This window comes from Oncorhynchus gorbuscha, linkage group LG04 (assembly GCF_021184085.1).
Source record: "Oncorhynchus gorbuscha isolate QuinsamMale2020 ecotype Even-year linkage group LG04, OgorEven_v1.0, whole genome shotgun sequence".
Taxonomy (NCBI): domain Eukaryota; kingdom Metazoa; phylum Chordata; class Actinopteri; order Salmoniformes; family Salmonidae; genus Oncorhynchus; species Oncorhynchus gorbuscha.
Genome location: NC_060176.1, coordinates 79,774,254 through 79,799,886, shown reverse-complemented (window position 1 = coordinate 79,799,886; position 25,633 = coordinate 79,774,254). Strand labels below are relative to the sequence as shown.

Genomic DNA, 25,633 nt, shown 5'->3' with positions numbered 1-25,633 from the left:
AGGAGGAGAAGAGGAGGAGAGGAGGAAGAGGAAGAGAAGGGGGAGAGGAACAGGAGAAGGAGAGGAGGAGGAGAAGGAGGAGGACGAATGGAGGAAGATGAGGACGAGGGGAGGAGTAGGTGGAGAGGAAGTGTATGATTGCCCTCCTCTCTAAGCCACAGCCATAGAGGTAATATAATATATACCTGTGAAATAGATATTCAGCGATTTTGGGAGACCAATACATGGCTATTTAATACTGTTAAACTTCCGTCCATCTTCTTGTGTACCACAAACACGCAGAGGTCAATCTAAGTTACTAAACTAAGTCACCGTTACCAGGTAAAACAGAGCATGAATGGAGATAAAGGTAAAGTAAATAACTGGGTAAGTTCCACGAAGTGGGTGCCTATTAGACATGCAAACTTTAAAGAAATGTTCTTTAAAAAAATCTGTTCTTTCAACATTGAATTATACGGAGGATATGTTTAGCCTACGGGAAAACCCCCTCTCAGACATTCACATCCTATGAATTAAGAGCATTGTATCTGGACTTGTACCAACTCTGTTGACAGACACTTGTGTAACTTCCTAACTATTATTTAAAAGCATGTTTGCGAAAAATCCAAACATTGTCTTATCGTTTGTACAAATAAACTCACGTATAATATCAAACTGATTAAGTTAATTGGGCCTTGAACAGGGTTGACGATAACAGAGTTGACGATAACAGAGTTGACGATAACAGGGTGGACGATAACAGGGTGGACGATAACAGAGTTGACGATAACAGAGTTGACGATAACAGAGTTGACGATAACAGGGTTGACGATAACAGAGTTGACGATAACAGGGTTGACGATAACAGGGTGGACGATAACAGAGTTGACGATAACAGAGTTGACGATAACAGGGTTGACGATAACAGAGTGGACGATAACAGGGTGGACGATAACAGGGTGGACGATAACAGGGTGGACGATAACAGGGTGGACGATAACAGAGTTGACGATAACAGAGTTGACGATAACAGGGTGGACGATAACAGGGTTGACGATAACAGGGTTGACGATAACAGAGTTGACGATAACAGAGTTGACGATAACAGAGTTGACGATAACAGAGTTGACGATAACAGGGTTGACGATAACAGAGTTGACGCTAACAGAGTTGACGCTAACAGATTTGATGATAACAGGGTTGACGCTAACAGAGTTGATGATAACAGGGTTGACGCTAACAGAGTTGACGCTAACAGAGTTGACGCTAACAGATTTGATGATAACAGGGTTGACGCTAACAGAGTTGACGCTAACAGAGTTGACGATAACAGAGTTGACGCTAACAGAGTTGACGATAACAGAGTTGACGCTAACAGATTTGATGATAACAGGGTGAACGATAACAGGATTGAGGTTTTAGGTGAAGATCGGCCATTACTCCTCATGCGCATGCAGGGTCCACATGGTGTTCATGAAATGAGGAATTACACATACAGTATGTTCCACACATAATAAATGATTAATCAAGACTGACTTTTATACCGTACTGTTCAGAAGACTCAAACGATGTCCTCTGACTTTTATACCGTACTGTTCAGAAGACTCAAACGATGTCCTCTGACTTTTATACCGTACTGTTCAGAAGACTCAAACGATGTCCTCTGACTTTTATACCGTACTGTTCAGAAGACTCAAACGATGTCCTCTGCAGTGAACCATTTCACTTTTAAAGGGGTAAATATTTTTTGGGGCATAACTGGGTTAAAATTGAGGGACATAAATAATGTAAATGCATCACTTAATGACATTTAATATAAATAATAGTCTTCAGAAAGGACATTGTCAAAGCAGCAACAATAACTGGGCCTTTACAACGATGGTCAAACTTGGAGACATTTTGGGATTAAGTTGGTTAAAATCTTCCTAGAAGGGACATGTCAAAATGATGAATTTCGACAGTTTAGCAAGTCTTTATTCAGCCTACTGATTAGAGCGTTGGGCCAGTAACCAGAAGTAATCTAGGTCCCTGAAACGCAGGTAGTCTAGTGGTTAGACCGTTGGGCCAGTAACCATAAGTCATCTAGGTCTCTGAAACGCAGGTAGTCTAGTGGTTAGAGAGTTGGGCCAGTAACCAGAAGTAGTAATCTAGGTCCCTGAAACGCAGGTAGCCTAGTGGTTAGAGAGTTGGGCCAGTAACCAGAAGTAGTAATCTAGGTCCCTGAAACGCAGGTAGCCTAGTGGTTAGACCGTTGGGCCAGTAACCATAAGTCATCTAGGTCTCTGAAACGCAGGTAGTCTAGTGGTTAGACCGTTGGGCCAGTAACCAGAAGTAGTAATCTAGGTCCCTGAAATGCAGGTAGCCTAGTGGTTAGAGAGTTGGGCCAGTAACCACAAGTAGTAATCTAGTTCCCTGAAACGCAGGTAGCCTAGTGGTTAGAGAGTTGGGCCAGTAACCAGAAGTAGTAATCTAGGTCCCTGAAACGCAGGTAGCCTAGTGGTTAGAGAGTTGGGCCAGTAACCAGAAGTAATCTAGGTCCCTGAAACCATCTCATACAGTTGTTTTCCATCAGAGACTGTTACAGAGCAGTTCTACCTACAATCCAACCTCCTATAGCCTTCTCAGGCTGTGACCTCATTCCAGTGAGCTGTGTGAATATTGTGAGCTTTGTGAAATCGAAACAGAAAAATGAACAAGGGATCGCCATGGTTACCCAGTTGCACTTTACAGCCCGTTAACAACAGTGTCACTGAGTGCGACTGTAATGCTGTGTTAATGTGAGAGACTGGGGTCAAAGTTTGTTGAAATGGGAGGGGGGATCTAACCACATGCTCGGCAGTGTGTGTGTGTGCGCCTGGCACTGCCTGCATATGTGTGTGTGTGTACCAGAGGAGAACGACTGCTCCCTTTCATTGAAGCCACGGGAGTTTAAGGCCGACCACGGTACTGCAGGCATTGTTTATGGAAAACAGGATCCGCCATTATAGTGAATGAAAGAACGGCAATCTTTGTGTGAATAATTGTAAAAAATAAAACAATCATGGTACCAATAATTGGATAATAATGCAACTGATGTACTGTATGTCCTTTTAAATAAAACCACACAGAGGAGATAAGGTTGCTAATGAATGGTTGTTACAAGGTTGCTAATGGAGGTCTGCAGTACCCAGGTTGGCCTTCAACTTCAGTTGCTCAATGAGAGGGGGCAGCACTGAGCTAGCCTGCAAAGTCACTTCCTGGAATAGTTCAAACGGCGCATGTCTCCATGAGACTCCCTCTTAACCGACTTCATTTACCTTCAATGTGTTATGGAACATTCACATAGGAATGAGTGTCGCGTTCGATGGCTTTGTCGTATATATACAGTCATTGGTGTTTACTCACCAGTGAAGGAGTATTGGTAGAGCTCCTGGAGGTGAGGGGGGGCCTGCGGAGGGCGGTACTGGATCCGGCCCTGGTTGATGTCAGCTTGGGTGAAGAAGGACACTGAGTTGTAGGGTCTGTCACAATGTTCCACGGAACCTGAGGACGTCAGTTTATTATGGATCCCGTGTTCGGGGCTTCCTAATACGTGTACAAGCTACGATATAGCAAGTAAAACACTGGAATGGTAGTTTTGCAATGGAAGAATGTGCAAAGTAGACATAAAAATAATGGGGTGCAAAGGGGCAAAATAAATAAATTAATTAAATACAGTTGGGAAAGAGGTAGTTGTTTGGGCTAAATTATAGGTGGGCTATGTACAGGTGCAGTAATCTGTAAGATGCTCTGACAGTTGGTGCTTAAAGCTAGTGAGGGAGATAAGTGTTTCCAGTTTCAGAGATTTTTGCAGTTCGTTCCAGTCACTGGCAGCAGAGAACTGGAAGGAGAGGCGGCCAAAGAAAGAATTGGTTTTGGGGGTGACCAGAGAGATATACCTGCTGGAGCATGTGCTACAGGTGGGAGATGCTATGGTGACCAGCGAGCTGAGATAAGGGGGACTTTACCTAGCAGGGTCTTGTAGATGACATGGAACCAGTGGGTTTGGCGACGAGTATGAAGCGAGGGCCAGCCAACGAGAGCGTACAGGTCGCAATGGTGGGTAGTATATGGGGCTTTGGTGACAAAACGGATTGCACTGTGATAGACTGCATCCAATTTGTTGAGTAGAGTATTGGAGGCTATTTTGTAAATGACATCGCCAAAGTCGAGGATTGGTAGGATGGTCAGTTTTACAAGGGTATGTTTGGCAGCATGAGTGAAGGATGCTTTGTTGCGAAATAGGAAGCCAATTCTAGATTTAACTTTGGATTGGAGATGTTTGATATGGGTCTGGAAGGAGAGTTTACAGTCTAACCAGACACCTAAGTATTTGTAGTTGTCCACGTATTCTAAGTCAGAGCCGTCCAGAGTAGTGATGTTGGACAGGCGGGTAGGTGCAGGTAGCGATCGGTTGAAGAGCATGGATTTAGTTTTACTTGTGTTTAAGAGCAATTGGAGGCCACGGAAGGAGAGTTGTATGGCATTGAAGCTTGCCTGGAGGGTTGTTAACACAGTGTCCAAAGAAGGGCCGGAAGTATACAGAATGGTGTCGTCTGCGTAGAGGTGGATCAGGGACTCACCAGCAGCAAGAGCGACCTCATTGATGTATACAGAGAAGAGAGTCGGTCCAATAATTGAACCCTGTGGCACCCCATAGAGACTGCCAGAGGTCCGGACAGCAGACCCTCCGATTTGACACACTGAACTCTATCAGAGAAGTAGTTGGTGAACCAGGCGAGGCAATCATTTGAGAAACCAAGGCTGTCGAGTCTGCCGATGAGGATGTGGTGGTTGACAGAATCGAAAGCCTTGGCCAGATCAATGAATACGGCTGCACAGTAATGTTTCTTATCGATGGCGGTTAAGATATCGTTTAGGACCTTGAGCGTGGCTGAGGTGCACCCATGACCAGCTCTGAAACCAGATTGCATAGCAGAGAAGGTATGGTTAGATTCGAAATGGTCGGTAATCTGTTTGTTGACTTGGCTTTCGAAGACCTTAGAAAGGTCTTCGAAAGGTCGAATATGTCTCTATAAGCTTGGCACATCTAGCCACTGGGAGTTTTTCCCGTTCTTCAAGCCAAAACTGCTCGAGCTCCTTCAAGTAGGATGGGTTCCGCTGGTGTACAGCAATCTTCAAGTCATACCACAGATTCTCAATTGGATTAACTAGGTCATTCTAATACATTTAAATGATTCCCCTTAAACCACTCAAGTGTTGCTTAGGGTTATTGTCCTGCTGGAAGGTGAACCTCTGTCCCAGTGTCAAATCTCTTGAAGACTGAAACAGGTTTCCCTCAAGAATTTCCCTGTATTTAGCGCCATCCATCATTCCTTCAATTCTGACCAGTTTCCCAGTCCTTGCTGATGAAAAACATATCCACAACATGATGCTGCCACCACCATGCTTCACTGTGGGGATGGGATTCTCAGGATGATGAGAGGTGTTGGGTTTGAGCCAGACATAGTGTTTTTCTTAATGGCCAAAAGCTCAATTTTCGTCTGACCAGAGTACCTTCTTCCGTATGTTTGGGAGTCTCCCACATGCCTTTCGGCGAACACCAAACGTGTTTGTTTCTTTTTCTTTAAGCAATGGCTTTTTCTGGCCACTCTTCCGTAAAGCCCAGCTCTGTGGAGTGTACGACTTAAAGTGGTCATATAGACAGATATTCCAATCTCCACTGTGGAGCTTTGCAGCTCCTTCAGGGTTGTCTTTGGTCTCTTTGTTGCCTCTCTGATTAATGCCCTCCTTGCCTGGTCCGTGAGTTTTGGTGGGCGGCCCTCTCTTGGCAGGTTTGTTGTGGTGCCATATTCTTGCCATATTCTTGCCATTCCTGTCCCCTCCTGTCCGCTCCTGTCCCCTCCTGTCCCCTCCTGTCTACTCCTGTCCCCTCCTGTCTACTCCTGTCCCCTCCTGTCTACTCCTGTCCCCTCCTGTCTGCTCCTGTCTGCTGCTGTCTGCTCCAGTCCGCTCCTGTCTGCTCCAGTCCGCTCCTGTCCCCTCCTGTCCGCTCCAGTCAGCTCCTGTCTGCTCCTGTCCCCTCCTGTCTGCTCCTGTCTGCTCCTGTCCCCTCCTGTCCCCTCCTGTCTGCTCCTGTCCCCTCCTGTCTGCTCCTGTCCCCTCCTGTCCGCTCCTGTCCCCTCCTGTCCGCTCCTGTCCCCTCCTGTCTGCTCCTGTCCCCTCCTGTCTGCTCCTGTCCCCTCCTGTCTGCTCCTGTCCCCTCCTGTCTGCTCCAGTCCGCTCCTGTCCGCTCCTGTCCCCTCCTGTCTGCTCCTGTCCCCTCCTGTCTGCTCCTGTCCCCTCCTGTCTGCTCCTGTCCCCTCCTGTCTGCTCCTGTCCCCTCCTGTCTGCTCCTGTCCCCTCCTGTCTGCTCCTGTCCCCTCCTGTCCCCTCCTGTATTGAGAAGTGTGTGTGAGATGGATGTACTGTGTGTGTGTGTGTGTGTGTGTGTGTGTGTGTGTGTGTGTGTGTGTGTGTGTGTGTGTGTGTGTGTGTGTGTGTGTGTGTGTGTGTGTGTGTGTGTGTGTGTGTGTGTGTGTGTAGATTACCTTGTTCCTGAGGTAGGGGCCTGGTGATGTTGTAGACCAGCTTTTCACTGGGAGTCTCAGAGTCCACAAAGGACAAATCTGTGGGTGTCAGCACGGTCACACGATCTTCCAGAGCCTGCATGGACACACACACACACACACACACACACACACACACACACACACACACACACACACACACACACACACACACACACACACACACACACACACACACACACACACACACACACACACACACACACACACACACACACACACACACACACACACACACACATATCATTGGTGCCTATGCCACAGTGAGATTTCCCCCCTAGCCTTGTTTCTCCCTTACAGTCATGTGTAGGTCACAGGCAGGTGCTAGCTGGGGAACCCTGGGAGTTCAGGCATCACTCCGATGGTGAAGGTCTGAGCATCACTCAGCGTGTCTGGAGAACCCTCACTGGTCACCTGAAGAGGAGAAGAGGAGGCCATTTTGAATCATCACAACAAACCTTTATCATCAGCAAGATTCAGCATACTGTATATAACTACTATTATGTAAGGACTGTAACAGGGTAGAAGGAGGGTAACAGGGTAGAAGGAGGGTAACAGGGTAGAAGGAGGGTAACAGGGTAGAAGGAGGGTAACAGAGTAGAAGGAGGTAGCAGGACCGTAACAGGTTAGAGGGACCATAACAGGTGAGATGGACCGTAACAGGGTAGAGGGACCATAACAGGTTAGAAGGACCGTAACAGGTAGAGGGACCGTAACAGGGTAGATGGACCGTAACAGGTAGAGGGACCGTAACAGGGTAGAGGGACCGTAACAGGGTAGAGGGACCGTAACGGGGTAGAAGGACCGTAACAGGGTAGAGAGACCGTAACAGGTAGAGGGACCGTAACAGGGCAGAGGGACCGCAACAGGGTAGAGGGACCGTAACAGGGTAGAGGGACCGTAACAGGTGAGAAGGACCGTAACAGGGTAGAGGGACCGTAACAGGTGAGAAGGAGGGTAGAAGGACCGTAACAGGTTAGAAGGACCGTAACAGGTTAGAAGGACCGTAAACAGGGTAGAAGGACCGTAACAGGGTAGAGGACCGTAACAGGGTAGAATGACTGTAACAGGGTAGGAGGAGGTAGCAGGACCGTAACAGGGTAGGAGGACTGTAACAGGGTAGAATGACTGTAACAGGGTAGGAGCAGGTAGCAGGACCGTACAGGGTAGGAGGACTGTAACAGGTTAGAAGGACCGTAACAGGTTAGAAGGACCGTAACAGGGTAGAAGGACCGTAACAGGTTAGAAGGACCGTAACAGGGTAGAAGGACAGTAACAGGGTAGAAGGAGGGTAACAGGGTAGAAAGAGGGTAACAGGGTAGAAGGACCGTAACAGGTTAGAAGGACCGTAACAGGGTAGAAGGACTGTAACATGGTAGAAGGAGGGTAACAGGGTAGAAGGACTGTAACAGGTAGAAGGACTGTAACAGGTAGAAGGACCGTAACAGGGTAGATTGACTGTAACAGGGTTGAAGGACCGTAACAGGGTAGAAGGACTGTAACAGGTAGAAGGACCGTAACAGGGTAGAGAGGACCGTAACAGGTTAGAGGGACTGTAACAGGTAGAAGGACCGTAACAGGGTAGAATGACTGTAACAGGTAGAAGGACTGTAACAGGTAGAAGGACTGTAACAGGTAGAAGGACCGTAACAGGGTAGAGGGACCGTAACAGGTTAGAGGGACTGTAACAGGTAGAAGGACTGTAACAGGTAGAAGGACTGTAACAGGTAGAAGGACCGTAACAGGGTAGATTGACTGTAACAGGGTTGAAGGACCGTAACAGGGTAGAAGGACTGTAACAGGTAGAAGGACCGTAACAGGGTAGAGGGACCGTAACAGGTTAGAGGGACTGTAACAGGTAGAAGGACTGTACCAGGTAGAAGGACTGTAACAGGTAGAAGTACCGTAACAGGGTAGAAGGACTGTAACAAGGTAGAGGGACCGTAAAAGGGTAGAGGGACCGTAACAGGGTAGAAGGACCGTAACAGGGTAGAGGGACCGTAACAGGGTAGAGGGACCGTAACAGGTAGAGGGACCGGGTAACCCTGTCTAAAGGGTTATACCTTTAGACAAGGTTATACCTTTAGACAGGACAGGGTTATACCTTTAGACAGGGTTATACCTTTAGACAGGGTTATACCTTTAGACAGGACAGGGTTATACCTTTAGACAGGACAGGGTTATACCTTTAGACAGGGTTATACCTTTAGACAGGGTTATACCTTTAGACAGGGTTATACCTTTAGACAGGGTTATACCTTTAGACAGGGTTATACCTTTAGACAGGGTTATACCTTTAGACAGGGTTATACCTTTAGACAGGGTTATACCTTTAGACAGGACAGGGTTATACCTTTAGACAGGGTTATACCTTTAGACAGGGTTATACCTTTAGACAGGGTTATACCTTTAGACAGGACAGGGTTATACCTTTAGACAGGGTTATACCTTTAGACAGGGTTATACCTTTAGACAGGGTTATACCTTTAGACAGGGTTATACCTTTAGACAGGGTTATACCTTTAGACAGGACAGGGTAATACCTTTAGACAGGACAGGGTTATACCTTTAGACAGGGTTATACCTTTAGACAGGGTTATACCTTTAGACAGGGTTATACCTTTAGACAGGGTTATACCTTTAGACAGGGTTATACCTTTAGACAGGGTTATACCTTTAGACAGGGTTATACCTTTAGACAGGACAGGGTTATACCTTTAGACAGGGTTATACCTTTAGACAGGGTTATACCTTTAGACAGGGTTATACCTTTAGACAGGACAGGGTTATACCTTTAGACAGGGTTATACCTTTAGACAGGGTTATACCTTTAGACAGGGTTATACCTTTAGACAGGACAGGGTTATACCTTTAGACAGGGTTATACCTTTAGACAGGGTTATACCTTTAGACAGGGTTATACCTTTAGACAGGGTTATACCTTTAGACAGGGTTATACCTTTAGACAGGGTTATACCTTTAGACAGGACAGGGTTATACCTTTAGACAGGGTTATACCTTTAGACAGGACAGGGTTATACCTTTAGACAGGGTTATACCTTTAGACAGGGTTATACCTTTAGACAGGGTTATACCTTTAGACAGGGTATGGGGAAGGGAGGGGAGGGATACCATTTCGGGAAAAGGAATGGAGAAGACAGCAGAGGGAGAAATAATTTGGGATTCACAGAGGAGAATGGATGAAGAGAAGAGAGGAAAGAACTACAAGGAGACAGAAGACAAGGTGAAATAAGAAAGATACAAGAGTTGAAAACAAAGCGCAAGACATGAAGGAAGAGAAGAAAAGACTTGGGTTGTTTGTGAACCTGAGAACAGTCAGACAGGCCAGCTGACAGGCAGGTGGGTAAGTCTGGCAGGCAGGTGGGTAAGTCTGGCAGGCAGGTGGGTAAGTCTGGCAGGCAGGTGGGTAAGTCTGGCAGGCAGACAGGCCAGCTGGCAGGCAGGTGGGTATGGCTGGCAGGCAGGTGGGTAAGGCTGGGTTGGCAGGTGGGTAAGGCTGGCAGGCAGGTGGGTAAGGCTGGGGTGGCAGACAGGACAGCTGGCAGGCAGGTGGGTAAGGCTGGCAGGCAGGTGGGTAAGGCTGGGGTGGCAGGTGGGTAAGGCTGGCAGGCAGGTGGGTAAGGCTGGGGTGGCAGACAGGCCAGCTGGCAGGCAGGTGGGTAAGGCTGGGGTGGCAGGTGGGTAAGGCTGGGGTGGCAGACAGGCCAGCTGGCAGGCAGGTGGGTAAGGCTGGCAGGCAGGTGGGTAAGGCTGGGGTGGCAGGTGGGTAAGGCTGGCAGGCAGGTGGGTAAGGCTGGGGTGGCAGACAGGCCAGCTGGCAGGCAGGTGGGTAAGGCTGGGGTGGCAGGTGGGTAAGGCTGGGGTGGCAGGTGGGTAAGGCTGGGGTGGCAGGTGGGTAAGGCTGGGGTGGCAGGTGGGTAAGGCTGGGGTGGCAGGTGGGTAAGGCTGGCAGGCAGGTGGAGTAAGGCTGGGGTGGCAGGTGGGTCAGGCTGGCAGGCAGGTGGGTAAGCCTGGCAGGCAGGTGGGTAAGCCTGGCAGGCAGGTGGGTAAGGCAGGGGTGGCAGGTGGGTGGCTGGCAGGCAGGTGGGTAAGGCTGGGGTGGCAGACAGGCCAGCTGGCAGGCAGGTGGGTAAGGCTGGGGTGGCAGGTGGGTAAGGTTGGCAGGCAGGTGGGTAAGGCTGGCAGGCAGGTGGGTAAGGCTGGGGTGGCAGGTGGGTAAGGGTGGCAGGCAGGTGGGTAAGGCTGGGGGTGGCAGGTGGGTAAGGCTGGGGTGGCAGGTGGGTAAGGGTGGCAGGCAGGTGGGTAAGGCTGGGGTGGCAGGTGGGTAAGGCTGGGGTAGCAGGTGGGTAAGGGTGGCAGGCAGGTGGGTAAGGCTGGGGTGGCAGGTGGGTAAGGCTGGGTGGCATGTGGGTAAGGGTGGCAGGCAGGTGGGTAAGGCTGGGGTGGCAGGTGGGTAAGGCTGGGGTGGCATGTGGGTAAGGGTGGCAGGCAGGTGGGTACGGCTGGGGTGGCAGACAGGCCAGCTGGCAGGCAGGTGGGTAAGGCTGGGGTAGCAGGTGGGTAAGGCTGGCAGGCAGGTGGGTAAGGCTGTGGTGGCAGGTGGGTAAGGCTGGCAGGCAGGTGGGTAAGGCTGGGGTGGCATGTGGGTAAGGCTGGCAGGCAGGTGGGTAAGGCTGGGGGTGGCAGACAGGCCAGCTGGCAGGCAGGTGGGTAAGGCTGGCAGGCAGGTGGGTGAGGCTGGGGTGGCAGGTGGGTAAGGCTGGGGTGGCAGGTGGGTAAGGCTGGCAGGCAGGTGGGTAAGGCTGGGGTGGCATGTGGGTAAGGCTGGCAGGCAGGTGGGTAAGGCTGGGGGTGGCAGGTAGGTAAGGCTTGGGTGGCAGGTGGGTAAGGCTGGGGTGGCAGATGGGTAAGGCTGGGGTGGCAGGTGGGTAAGGCTGGGGTGGCAGGTGGGTAAGGCTTGCAGGCAGGTGGGTAAGGCTGGCAGGCAGGTGGGTAAGGCTGGCAGGCAGGTGGGTAAGGCTCGGGTGGCAGGTGGGTAAGGCTGGCAGGCAGGTGGGTAAGGCTGGTGTGGCAGGTGGGTAAGGCTGGGTTGGCAGGTGGGTAAGGCTGGCAGGCAGGTGGGTAAGGCTGGGGTGGTAGACAGGCCAGCTGGCAGGCAGGTGGGTAAGGCTGGGGTTGCAGGTGGGTAAGGCTGGCAGGCAGGTGGGTAAGGCTGGCAGGCAGGTGGGTAAGGCTGGGGTGGCAGGTGGGTAAGGCTGGGGTGGCAGGTGGGTAAGGCTGGGGTGGCAGGTGGGTAAGGCTGGCAGGCAGGTGGTTAAGGCTGGGGTGGCAGGTGGGTAAGGTTGGAGGAGGTGGGTAGGCTGGGGTGGAGGTGGGTAAGGCTGGGGTGGCATGTGGGTAAGGGTGGCAGGCAGGTGGGTACGGCTGGGGTGGCAGACAGGCCAGCTGGCAGGCAGGTGGGTAAGGGTGGGGTGGCAGGTGGGTAAGGCTGGCAGGCAGGTGGGTAAGGCTGGGGTGGCAGGTGGGTAGAGGGTGGAGTGGCAGGTGGGTAAGGCTGGGGTGGCAGGTGGGTAAGGCTGGGGTGGCAGGTGGGTAAGGCTGGGGTGGCAGTGGGTAAGGCTGGGGTGGCAGGTGGCCTAGTGGTTAGAGTGTAGAGGAGGCAGGGTAGCCTAGTGGTTAGAGTGTAGAGGAGGCAGGTAGCCTAGTGGTTAGAGTGTAGAGGAGGCAGGTAGCCTAGTGGTTAGATTGTAGAGGAGGCAGGTAGCCTAGTGGTTAGAGCGTAGAGGAGGTGGCAGGGTGGCCTAGTGGTTAGAGTGTAGAGGTGGAAGGTGGCCTAGTGGTTAGAGTGGTTAGAGTAGAGGTGGAAGGTAGCCTAGTGATTAGAGTGTAGAGGTGGAAGGTGGCCTAGTGGTTAGAGCGTAGAGGAGGCAGGGTAGCCTAGTGGTTAGAGTGTAGAGAGGGCAGGTGGCCTAGTGGTAGCCTAGTGTGTAGAGGAGGCAGGGGTAGTCTAGTGGTTAGAGTTAGAGTGTAGAGGAGGCAGGTAGCCTAGTGGTTAGAGTGTAGAGAGGGCAGGTGGCCTAGTGGTCAGTGTGTAGAGGAGGCAGGGTAGTCTAGTGGTTAGAGTGTAGAGGAGGCAGGTGGCCTAGTGGTTAGAGTGTAGAGGAGGCAGGGTAGTCTAGTGGTTAGAGCGTAGAGGTGGCAGGGTAGCCTAGTCTGAGTGGTTAGAGCGTAGAGGAGGCAGGTGGCCTAGTGGTTAGAGTGTAGAGGAGGCAGGGTAGCCTAGTGGTTAGAGTGTAGAGGAGGCAGGTAGCCTAGTGGTTAGAGCGTAGAGGAGGCAGGGTAGCCTAGTGGTTAGAGCGTAGAGGTGGCAGGTAGCCTAGTGGTTAGAGCGTAGAGGAGGCAGGGTAGCCTAGTGAGTTAGAGGAGGCAGGTAGCCTAGTGGTTAGAGCGTAGAGGCAGGGTAGCCTAGTGGTTAGAGTGTAGAGGAGGCAGGGTAGCCTAGTGGTTAGAGCGTAGAGGTGGCAGGGTAGCCTAGTGGTTAGAGTGTAGAGAGGGCAGGTGGCCTAGTGGTTAGTGTGTAGAGGAGGCAGGGTAGTCTAGTGGTTAGAGTGTAGAGGAGGCAGGTAGCCTAGTGGTTAGAGTGTAGAGAGGGCAGGTGGCCTAGTGGTTAGAGCGTAGAGGTGGCAGGGTAGCCTAGTGGTTAGAGTGTAGAGGTGGCAGGTGGCCTAGTGGTTAGAGTGTAGAGAGGGCAGGTGGCCTAGTGGTTAGTGTGTAGAGGAGGCAGGGTAGTCTAGTGGTTAGAGTGTAGAGGTGGCAGGTGGCCTAGTGGTTAGAGCGTAGAGGTGGCAGGTGGCCTAGTGGTTAGAGCGTAGAGGTGGCAGGGTAGCCTAGTGGTTAGAGTGTAGAGGAGGTAGGTGGCCTAGTGGTTAGAGCTGACATGGTAGTTAAATAAAGGTCAAATAACAATATATGGCTCCAACGGACACACAGCCCCCACTCACCTGGAACTGTAAGGTGTCTCCTTGAGGCCCACTGGACCCGGCAGCGCCAAAGTGTTTGTACCACACAGTGCCCTCATTCACATCCTGCTGAGTGAAGGAGGAGGTTGGGGTAGAGCTCCTGTCATCGGGCGAGGGCTGCCAGCCTTCCACCGGGCCGTCGGCTGGCATGGGCACCAACACCACTTTACCTGGAAGGGAGAGGGAGAGAGATAATAAGGAAGGGAGAGAGAGGGGGTAAGAGAGGAGAGGGAGAGAGAATCAGGAAGGGAGAGAGAGGGGGTAAGAGAGGAGAGGGGAGAGAGAATCAGGAAGGAGAGAGAGGGGGTAAGAGAGAGAGGGAGAGAGAATCAGGAAGGGAGAGAGAGGTGGTAAGAGAGGAGAGGGGAGAGAGAATCAGGAAGGAGAGAGAGGGGGTAAGAGAGAAGGGGGAGAGAGAATCAGGAAGGGAGAGAGAGGGGGTAAGAGAGGAGAGGGGAGAGAGAATCAGGAAGGGAGAGAGAGGGGTAAGAGAGGAGAGGGGAGAGAGAATCAGGAAGGGAGAGAGAGGGGTAAGAGAGGAGAGGGGAGAGAGAATCAGGAAGGGAGAGAGAGGGGGTAAGAGAGGAGAGGGGAGAGAGAATCAGGAAGGGAGAGAGAGGTGGTAAGAGGGAGAGGGGGAGAGAGAATCAGGAAGGGAGAGAGAGGGGGTAAGAGAGGAGAGGGAGAGAGAATCAGGAAGGGAGAGAGAGGTGGTAAGAGAGGAGAGGGGAGAGAGAATCAGGAAGGGAGAGAGAGGGGGTAAGAGAGGAGAGGGGAGAGAGAATCAGGAAGGGAGAGAGGGGGGTAAGAGAGGAGAGGGGAGAGAGAATCAGGAAGGGAGAAAGAGGGGGTAAGAGAGGAGAGGGAGAGAGAGAATCAGGAAGGGAGAGAGAGGGGGTAAGAGAGGAGAGGGGAGAGAGATCAAGAAGGGAGAGAGAGGGGTAAGAGAGGAGAGGGGAGAGAGAATCAGGAAGGGAGAGAGGGGGGTAAGAGAGGAGAGGGAGAGAGAATCAGGAAGGGAGAGAGAGGGGGTAAGAGAGGAGAGGGGAGAGAGAGTCAGGAAGGGAGAGAGAGGGGTAAGAGAGGAGAGGGAGGGGGTGATAAGAGAGGAGAGGGAGAGAGAATCAGGAAGGGAGAGAGAGGGGTAAGAGAGGAGAGGGGAGAGAGAATCAGGAAGGGAGAGAGAGGGGGTAAGAGAGGAGAGGGGAGAGAGAATCAGGAAGGGAGAGAGAGGGGTAAGAGAGGAGAGGGGAGAGAGAATCAGGAAGGGAGAAAGAGGGGGTAAGAGAGGAGAGGGGAGAGAGAATCAGGAAGGGAGAGAGAGGGGGTAAGAGAGGAGAGGGGAGAGAGAATCAGGAAGGAGAGAGAGGGGGTAAGAGAGGAGAGGGGAGAGAGAATCAGGAAGGGAGAGAGAGGTGGTAAGAGAGGAGAGGGAGAGAGAATCAGGAAGGGAGAGAGAGGGGGTAAGAGAGGAGAGGGAGAGAGAATCAGGAAGGGAGAGAGAGGGGGTAAGAGAGGAGAGGGAGAGAGAATCAGGAAGGGAGAGAGAGGGGGTAAGAGAGGAGAGGGAGAGAGAATCAGGAAGGAGAGAGGTGATAAGAGAGGAGAGGGGAGAGAGAATCAGGAAGGGAGAGAGAGGGGGTAAGAGAGGAGAGGGGAGAGAGAATCAGGAAGGAGAGAGAGGGGGTAAGAGAGGAGAGGGAGGGGGTGATAAGAGAGAGAGGGGAGAGAGAATCAGGAAGGGAGAGAGAGGGGGTAAGAGAGGAGAGGGAGGGGGTGATAAGAGAGGAGAGGGGAGAGAGAATCAGGAAGGGAGAGAGAGGGGTAAGAGAGGAGAGGGAGAGAGAATCAGGAAGGGAGAGAGAGGGGGTAAGAGAGGAGAGGGAGAGAGAATCAGGAAGGGAGAAGAGGGGTAAGAGAGGAGAGGGGAGAGAGAATCAGGAAGGAGAGAGAGGGGGTAAGAGAGGAGAGGGAGAGAGAATCAGGAAGGGAGAGAGGGGGGTAAGAGAGGAGAGGGGAGAGATAATAAGGAAGGGAGAGAGAGGGGGTAAGAGAGGAGAGGGGAGAGAGAATCAGGAAGGAGAGAGAGGGGTAAGAGAGGAGAGGGGAGAGAGAGATGGTAAGAGAGAAGGGGGAGAGAGAATCAGGAAGGGAGAGAGAGGGGGTAAGAGAGGAGAGGGAGAGAGAGTCAGGAAGGGAGAGAGAGGGGGTAAGAGAGGAGAGGGGAGAGAGAATCAGGAAGGAGAGAGAGAGGGTAAGAGAGGAGAGGGGGTGATAAGAGAGAGAGGGAGAGAGAGAATCAGGAAGGGAGAGAGAGGGGGTAAGAGAGGAGAGGGGAGAGAGAATCAGGAAGGGAGAGAGAGGGGGTAAGAGAGGAGAGGGGAGAGAGAATCAGGAAGGGAGAGAGAGGGGGTAAGAGAGGAGAGGGGAGAGAGAATCAGGAAGGGAGAGAGAGGTGGTAAGAGAGGAGAGGGGAGAGAGAATCAGGAAGGGAGAGAGAGGGGGTAAGAGAGGAGAGGGGAGAGAGAATCAGGAAGGGAGAGAGAGGGGGTAAGAGAGGAGAGGGGAGAGAGAATCAGGAAGGGAGAGAGAGGTGGTAAGAGAGGAGAGGGGAGAGAGAATCAGGAAGGGAGAGAGAGGGGTAAGAGAGGAGAGGGGAGAGAGAGTCAGGAAGGAGAGAGAGGGGTAAGAGAGGAGAGGGGAGAGAGAGTCAGGAAGGAGAGAGAGGGGGTAAGAGAGAGAGGGGAGAGAATCAGGAAGGGAGAGAGAGAGGGTAAGAGAGGAGAGGGAGAGAGAATCAGGAAGGAGAGAGAGGGGGGAGAGAAGGGGGAGAGAGAATCAGGAAGGGAGAGAGGGGGTAAGAGAGGAGAGGGAGAGAGAGTCAGGAAGGGAGAGAGAGGGGGTAAGAGAGGAGAGGGGAGAGAGAATCAGGAAGGGAGAGAGAGAGGGTAAGAGAGGAGAGGGGGGTGATAAGAGAGGAGAGGGGAGAGAGAGAATCAGGAAGGGAGAGAGAGGGGGTAAGAGAGGAGAGGGGAGAGAGAATCAGGAAGGGAGAGAGAGGTGGTAAGAGAGGAGAGGGGAGAGAGAATCAGGAAGGGAGAGAGAGAGGGGGTAAGAGAGGAGAGGGGAGAGAGAATCAGGAAGGGAGAGAGAGGGGGTAAGAGAGGAGAGGGAGAGAGAATCAGGAAGGGAGAGAGAGGGGGTAAGAGAGGAGAGGGGAGAGAGAATCAGGAAGGGAGAGAGGGGGGTAAGAGAGAAGGGGGAGAGAGAATCAGGAAGGAGAGAGAGAGGGTAAGAGAGGAGAGGGGGGTGATAAGAGAGGAGAGGGGAGAGAGAGAATCAGGAAGGGAGAGAGAGGGGGTAAGAGAGGAGAGGGGAGAGAGAATCAGGAAGGGAGAGAGAGAGGGTAAGAGAGGAGAGGGGGGTGATAAGAGGAGAGGGAGAGAGAGAATCAGGAAGGGAGAGAGAGGGGGTAAGAGAGGAGAGGGGAGAGAGAATCAGGAAGGGAGAGAGAGATGTAAGAGAAGAGAGGGAGGGGGGGTGATAAGAGAGGAGAGGGAGAGAGAGAGAATCAGGAAGGAGAGAGAGGAAGGAGAGAGGGTAAAGGGGAGAGGGGTAATTAATGGTTTGAGAGAGATGTGGGAGGGAAGAAAGAGTCAGAAAGTCAAATTAGCGTCATTGTGAGTAAGCAGAAACATGAGCATGTTTTTTTTTTTTTGGGGGTTAACGTTATGTACCATACCATATTTGGGGCTTCCTTTGGAGCGCACTATGGTGTAGACGATCTGGTCATCGCTGGCACCCTGATACTCTGTCCTCAGATACCTCTTCCCCAACCGTACCATGCCTCCCTCTCTCACCCACGTGACGGGCACCGACAGAACACGAGGAGCCTGGGTAAGCTGTAACACCAGATACACTATGTGACTATTATTATTTATTATTTTCTAATGACATGGTATTGTTTCAAAGTATTGTAATTCAAATCAGTTATTCAGCCTGATACACATTGGGTACTTCTGCTGAATCATTCATATCAGAACAGGAAGTTGCCTCGTCCTGCCAACCAACATGCACCGATACGTGAGTTCATTTTCCACATCACGGAGTTAATAACCCTGCTCAGATGTTCTCAGGCCTCATGTCCTCAACCGCGTGAATCACAACAGCATAGCAGCAGGAAGGAAAAGCCCAGAGTCAGCTGTCAGCAGCAACAGAGACAGACAGACAGACAGACAGACAGACAGACAGACAGACAGACAGACAGACAGACAGACAGACAGACAGACAGACAGACAGACAGACAGACAGACAGACAGACAGACAGACAGACAGACAGACAGACAGACAGACAGACAGACAGACAGACAGACAGACAGACAGACAGACAGACAGACAGACAGACAGACAGACAGACAGACAGACAGACAGACAGACAGACAGACAGACAGACAGACAGACAGACAGACAGACAGACAGACAGACAGACAGACAGACAGACAGACACAGACAGACAGACAGACAGACAGACAGACAGACAGACAGACAGACAGACAGACAGACAGACAGACAGACAGACAGACAGACAGACAGACAGACAGACAGACAGACAGACAGACAGACAGACAGACAGACAGACAGACAGACAGACAGACAGACAGACAGACAGACAGACAGACAGACCTTACTGTAATCTCAGCAGGCTCAGAGCCAGAGAGGGTAACCTTACTGTAATCTCAGCAGGCTCAGAGACAGAGGGAAACCTTACTGTAACCTTACTGTAATCTCAGCAGGCTCAGAGCCAGAGAGGGTAACCTTACTGTAATCTCAGCAGGCTCAGAGACAGAGGGAAACCTTACTGTAACCTTACTGTAATCTTAGCAGGCTCAAGCCTCTTCATCATCATGTTGCCTGTTAGCCTTAGATCTGCACCCTTACAAATCAGCTGGGCTAGACAATCTGGACCCTTACAAGTCAGCTGGGCTAGACAATCTGGACCCTTACAAGTCAGCTGGGCTAGACAATCTGGACCCTTACAAATCAGCTGGGCTAGACAATCTGGACCTTTACAAGTCAGCTGGGCTAGACAATCTGGACCCTTACAAATCAGCTGGGTGGGTGGGAGGTGGGGGAGGGTGGGTGGGTGGGTGGGTGGGTGGGAGGAGGGTGGGTGGGAGGGAGGGTGGGTGGGAGGGTGGGTGGGAGGGTGGGTGGGGCGGGTGGGAGGGTGGGCGGGTGGGTGGGTGGGTGGGCGGGTGGGTGGGTGGGTGGGTGGGAGGGTGGGTGGGTGGGTGGGTGGTGGGGTGGGAGGGTGGGTGGGTGGGTGGGTGGGAGGGTGGGTGGGTTGGGTCCTTGGCTGATGCTGCAGGACTTCAGGATGTGGAGGAGGAAGGAGTGATATTGATTTACAGAGTGGAAGAGAGGAGAGCGTGACATGACCTGCCTCCTCTTAATTAATCAATATGCAGCTTAATATCAAATCAAATGTTATTGGTCACATGGTTAGCAGATGGTCACATACACATGGTTAGCAGATGGTCACATACACATGGTTAGCAGATGGTCACATACACATGGTTAGCAGATGGTCACATACACATGGGTAGCAGATGGTCACATACACATGGTTAGCAGATGTTATTGGTCACATGCACATGGTTAGCAGATGTTATTGGTCACATGGTTAGCAGATGTTAATGGTCACATACACATGGTTAGCAGATGTTATTGGTCACATGGTTAGCAGATGTTATTGGTCACATGGTTAGCAGATGTTATTGGTCACATGGTTAGCAGATGTTATTGGTCACATGGTTAGTAGATGTTATTGGTCACATACACATGGTTAGCAGATGTTATTGGTCACATGGTCAGCAGATGTTATTGGTCACATGGTTAGCAGATGTTATTGGTCACATACACATGGTTAGCAGATGTTATTGGTCACATGGTTAGTAGATGTTATTGGTCACATACACATGGTTAGCAGATGTTATTGGTCACATGCACATGGTTAGCAGATGTTATTGGTCACATGGTTAGCAGATGTTATTGGTCACATGGTTAGCAGATGGTCACATACACATGGTTAGCAGATGTTATTGGTCACATGGTTAGCAGATGTTATTGGTCACATGCACATGGTTAGCAGATGTTATTGGTCACATGGTTAGCAGATGTTAATGGTCACATACACATGGTTAGCAGATGTTATTGGTCACATGGTTAGCAGATGTTATTGGTCACATGGTTAGCAGATGTTATTGGTCACATGGTTAGCAGATGTTATTGGTCACATGGTTAGTAGATGTTATTGGTCACATACACATGGTTAGCAGATGTTATTGGTCACATGGTCAGCAGATGTTATTGGTCACATGGTTAGCAGATGTTATTGGTCACATACACATGGTTAGCAGATGTTATTGGTCACATGGTTAGTAGATGTTATTGGTCACATACACATGGTTAGCAGATGTTATTGGTCACATACACATGGTTAGCAGATGTTATTGGTCACATGGTTAGCAGATGTTATTGGTCACATGGTTAGCAGATGTTATTGGTCACATACACATGGTTAGCAGATGTTATTGGTCACATGGTTAGCAGATGTTATTGGTCACATACACATGGTTAGCAGATGTTATTGGTCACATGGTCAGCAGATGTTATTGGCCACATGGTTAGCAGATGTAATTAGTATGTGTGTCTGTGTCTGTGTGTGTGTGTATGTGTGTGTGTGTGTGTAACATGATGCAGGGGGATGTAGGGGATCATGGTATAGGAGTGGAGATGAACACAATGAAGGGTAGCAGGGTGTGAACGAGGCCCAAGAGACCTGTATGTCTGCCTCTGTGTGTCTGTCTTCCATATGATCTAGACAACTACAGTACCAGCAATGGGCAGATCCTGCCTCGTCCATGGTGGAGGGAGAGAAGAGCTTTGGGGAGGAGAGAAGCACCTCTCTCACGGTGGTCTCATAACTTCCTACTAACAGCTAATAGTTTATGATAAAATATCACAGTATTTGCATTTACTCACGTGAAAAATCATTCAGCATGACATAACCTGACAAAGTCATGCAAAAACATACAAAGTCCTCTCTCCCTCCCTCCCTACCTTTCTTCCTTCCTCCCTACTTCCTTCCTTATCCCTCCCTCCCTCCCTCCCACCTATCTTCATTCCTCCCTCCCTCCCTGCCTTCCTTCCTTCCTCCCTCCCTACTTCCTTCCTTATTCCTTCATTCCTTCATTCCTCCCTCCTCCCTCCTCCCTCCCTCCCTCCCCCTCCCTCCCTCCCTCCCTCCCTCCCTCCCTCCCTCCCTCCCTCCCTACCTTCTGAGTGATGTTGATCTGCAGTAGAATGTTCTGGTAGCTGTGTCCATCGTTGACCTGTAGCAGTATCCTGTCCCGTTTCCCCAGCGACCCGTCGTGGAGGTACTGCACCTGTTCCCGTGACAACTCCTCCATCTTGAATTGGCTCAGCGCCCGGTCGCCGTGGGGACGGGTCAGACGGCCATGTTGGGGCGGGTCCAGGACCGTGACCAGGACGTCCTGAGAAGAGGACATATTTAGAGGATGTTTAGATACACACACACACACACACACACACACACACACACACACACACACACACACACACACACACACACACACACACACACACACACACACACACACACACACACACACACACACACACACACACACACACACACACACACACACACACACACACACCTGAGGGTTGTCTGGGTCGTCAATCTGAAGCACGGTCTTGGAGATGACCGACATCTTTCCTCCGTTCACCAGCAAAGGATTGAGGGTAAGAATCTGCGGGGCCTGTGAGAGAGGAGGGGAGGGTCTTAATAACTGATTGGTTGTTGTAAGAGTTGTAACACGACACTTTGTTTTTCACTCAACTTGATGTTGACGTTTGAATATGAATAGGAGGGCAATGAAAAATAATAGTTAAAGAAAATAATAACAACGAAACAAGAAATAAGAGACAATAACATTATCGACACAAGTCGACAGAAGAATGAGGTAGAGAAGAGGTCAGATCTAATGTTTATCTGATTCAACTCTATAACTCAATTAAACCAGGAAATGGAATGGCAGCCCACTACTACTAGGTGGCAGAACACCACTACAGCATCCTGAAACAAGGGCAACATGCTGTTTATCGATTACAGATCAGCGTTCAACACCATAGTGCCCTCCAAGCTCATCACTAAGCTCAGGACCCTGGGACTAAACACCTACTTCTGCAACTGGTACCTGGACTTCCTGACGGGCTGCTCCCAGGTTACGAGGGTAGGCAAAAACACATCTGCCATGCTGATCCTGAACACGGGGGTCACTCAGGGGTGCGTTCTTAGCCCCCTTCTGAACTCCCTGTTCACCCACGCCTGCGTTGCCACACACGACTCCAACACCATCATCAAGTTCCCTGACGACACGAAGGTGGAAGGCCTGATCACCGGCGACGACGAGACAGCCTACGGGAAGGAGGTCAGTGAGCTGGAAGTGTGTTGCCGGGACAACAACCTCTCCCTCCACGTCAGTAAGACCAAGGAGCTGACTGCGAGCTACGCCCCCATCCACGTCGACGGGACTGCAGTGGAGCGGGTCGAGAGCTTCACGTCCAAAACAAATGGTCATCTCACAGTCACCGTCGAGAGCATCTTGACTGGCTACATCACCGCTTGGTACGGCAACAGCACCACCATCGATCGAATGGCGCTACAAAGGAAGGTGCGGACAGCCCGGTACATCACTGGGGCCGAGCTCCATACCATCCATGACCTCTATACCAGGCGGTGTGAGAGGAAGGCCTGGAAAAGTCTGACACAAACAGGCTCCTGAACAGCTTCTACACCTCCCCCTGAAGAGATGTAGCGTCCTACTCTGCTCCCCACTAAATCGTGTACATTGTTCTCCCCATTCAGAGACATGTTCTGTACAATGCTGTGTCCCCGTAAATCAAGTAGCCTACATTTTCTGTGCTACTCTGTGCCCAACACTAAATAGTTATACATTGTGATCCCTGTGGACTGTGAATTAAGTACCTTGTGCTCCATGCAGAGTTGTATTGTCCAACTCTGCAACAGGCTACATTGTTGTCCCTGAAGCTCTGTTCTGTGCAGGTCCATACTAGAGAGGGCTCAGTGGTTCCCTAGGTTTATAGAGAGGGCTCAGCAGGCCCCTAGGTTTATAGAGAGGGCTCAGTGGGTCCCTAGGTTTATAGAGAGCGCTCAGCAGGCCCCTAGGTTTATAGAGAGGGCTCTGCAGGCCCCTAGGTTTATAGAGAGGGCTCAGTGGTTCACTAGGTTTATAGACACTGCTTTTATTCAGAGCAAGGTGACCGGAAACATGACCGAATACAAACAGTGTAACTATTCCCTCCGCAAGGCAATCAAACAAGCTAAGCGTCAGTATAGAGACAAAGTAGAATCTCAATTCAACGGCTCAGACACAAGAGGTATGTGGCAGGGTCTACAGTCAATCACGGATTACAAGAAGAAAACCAGCCCAGTCACGGACCAGGATGTCTTGCTCCCAGGCAGACTAAATCACTTTTTTGCCCACTTTGAGGACAATACAGTGCCACTGACACGGCCCGCAACTAAAACATGCGGACTCTCCTTCACTGCAGCGACGTGAGGAAAACATTTAAACGTGTCAACCCTCGCAAGGCTGCAGGCCCAGACGGCATCCCCAGCCGCGCCCTCAGAGCATGCGCAGACCAGCTGGCTGGTGTGTTTACGGACATATTCAATCAAACTCCCTATACCAGTCTGTTGTTCCCACATGCTTCAAGAGGGCCACCATTGTTTCTGTTCCCAAGAAAGCTAAGGTAACTGAGCTTAACAACTACCGCCCAGTAGCACTCACTTCCGTCATCATGAAGTGCTTTGAGAGACTAGTCAAGGACCATATCACCTCCACCCTACCTGACACCCTAGACCCACTCCAATTTGCTTACCGCCCAAATAGGTCCACAGACGATGCAATCTCAACCACACTGCACACTGCCCTAACCCATCTGGACAAGAGGAATACCTATGTGAGAATGCTGTTCATCGACTACAGCTCGGCATTTAACACCATAGTGCCCTCCAAGCTCGTCATCAAGCTCGAGACCCTGGGTCTCGACCCCGCCCTGTGCAACTGGGTACTGGACTTCCTGACGGGCCGCCCCCCCAGGTGCTGAGGGTAGGCAACAACATTTCCACCCAGCTGATCCTCAACACTGAGGCCCCACAAGGGTGCGTTCTGAGCCCTCTCCTGTACTCCCTGTTCACCCACGACTGCGTGGCCATGCACGCCTCCAACTCAATCATCAAGTTTGCGGACGACACAACAGTGGTAGGCTTGATTACCAACAACTACGAGACGGCCTACAGGGAGGAGGTGAGGGTCCTCGGAGTGTGGTGTCAGGAAAATAACCTCACACTCAACGTCAACAAAACTAAGGAGATGATTGTGGACTTCAGGAAACAGCAGAGGGAGCACCCCCCCCAATCCACATTGATGGGACAGTAGTGGAGAGGGTAGTAAGTTTTAGTTTCCTCGGCGTACACATCACAGACAAAACTGAATTGGTCCACCCACACAGGCAGCATCGTGAAGAAGGCGCAGGAGGCTGAAGAATTTGGCTTGTCACCAAAAGCACTCACAAACTTCTACAGATGCACAATCGAGAGCATCCTGTCGGGCTGTATCACCGCCTGGTACGGCAACTGCTCCGCCCACAACCGTAAGGCTCTCCAGAGGGTAGTGAGGTCTGCACAACGCATCACCGGGGCAAACTACCTGCCCTCCAGGACACCTACACCACCCGATGTCACAGGAAGGCCATAAAGATCATCAAGGACAACAACCACCCGAGCCACTGCCTGTTCACCCCACTATCATCCAGAAGGCGAGGTCAGTACAGGTGCATCAAAGCTGGGACCGAGAGACTGAAAAACAGCTTCTATCTCAAGGCCATCAGACTGTTAAACAGCCACCACTAACATTGAGTGGCTGCTGCCAACACACTGACTCAACTCCAACCACTTTAATAATGGGAATTGATGGGAAATTATGTACAATATATCACTAGCCACTTTAAACAATGCTACCTAATATAATGTTTACATACCCCACATTATTCATCTCATATGTATATGTATATACTGTACTCTATATCATCTACTGCATCTTTATGTAATACATGTATCACTAGCCACTTTAACTATGCCACTTTGTTTACATACTCATCTCATATGTATATACTGCACTCAATACCATCTACTGTATCTTGCCTATGCCGCTCTGTACCATCACTCACTCATATATCTTTATGTACATATTCTTTATCCCCTTAAAGTTGTGTCTATAAGTTAGTAGTTTTAGAATTGTTAGCTAGATTACTTGTTGGTTATTACTGCATTGTCGGAACTAGAAGCACAAGCATTTTGCTACACTCACATTAACATCTGGTAACCGCGTGTATGTGACAAATACAATTTGATTTGATTTGATTTAGAGGGCTCAGCAGGCCTCTAGGTTTATAGAGAGGGCTCAGTGGTTCCCTGGGTTTATAGAGAGGGCTCAGCAGGCCCCTAGGTTTATAGAGAGGGCTCAGTGGTTCCCTAGGTTTATAGAGAGGGCTCAGTGGTTCCCTAGGTTTATAGAGTGGTCTCAGGGCTCAGTGGTTCCCTAGGTTTATAGAGAGGGCTCAGTGGTTCCCTAGGTTTATATAGAGAGGGCTCAGTGGTTCCCTAGGTTTATAGAGAGGGCTCAGTGGTTCCCTAGGTTTATAGAGAGGGCTCAGCAGGCCCCTAGGTTTAGGTATAGAGAGGGCTCAGCAGGCCCCTAGGTTTATAGAGAGGGCTCAGTGGTTCCCTAGGTTTATAGCGAGGGCTCAGTAGTCCCCTAGGTTTATAGAGAGGGCTCAGCAGGCCCCTAGGTTTATAGGGAGGGCTCAGTGGTTCCCTAGGTTTATAAAGAGGGC

General features: G+C 50.8%; 1 protein-coding gene across 1 annotated transcript in view; it reads right to left on the bottom strand.

Moving 5' to 3' along the window:
* LOC124033063 (extracellular matrix organizing protein FRAS1-like) overlaps positions 1 to 25,633 on the bottom strand; it is a 251,653-nt gene that overhangs the window by 121,778 nt on the left and 104,242 nt on the right. The window contains 9 exon segments of the mRNA XM_046344986.1: positions 186 to 238; positions 3,360 to 3,501; positions 6,549 to 6,663; positions 6,886 to 6,923; positions 6,926 to 7,001; positions 13,610 to 13,797; positions 17,370 to 17,529; positions 20,965 to 21,183; positions 21,370 to 21,471. Of these exon segments, the coding sequence (XP_046200942.1) occupies positions 186 to 238; positions 3,360 to 3,501; positions 6,549 to 6,663; positions 6,886 to 6,923; positions 6,926 to 7,001; positions 13,610 to 13,797; positions 17,370 to 17,529; positions 20,965 to 21,183; positions 21,370 to 21,471 (1,093 nt within the window).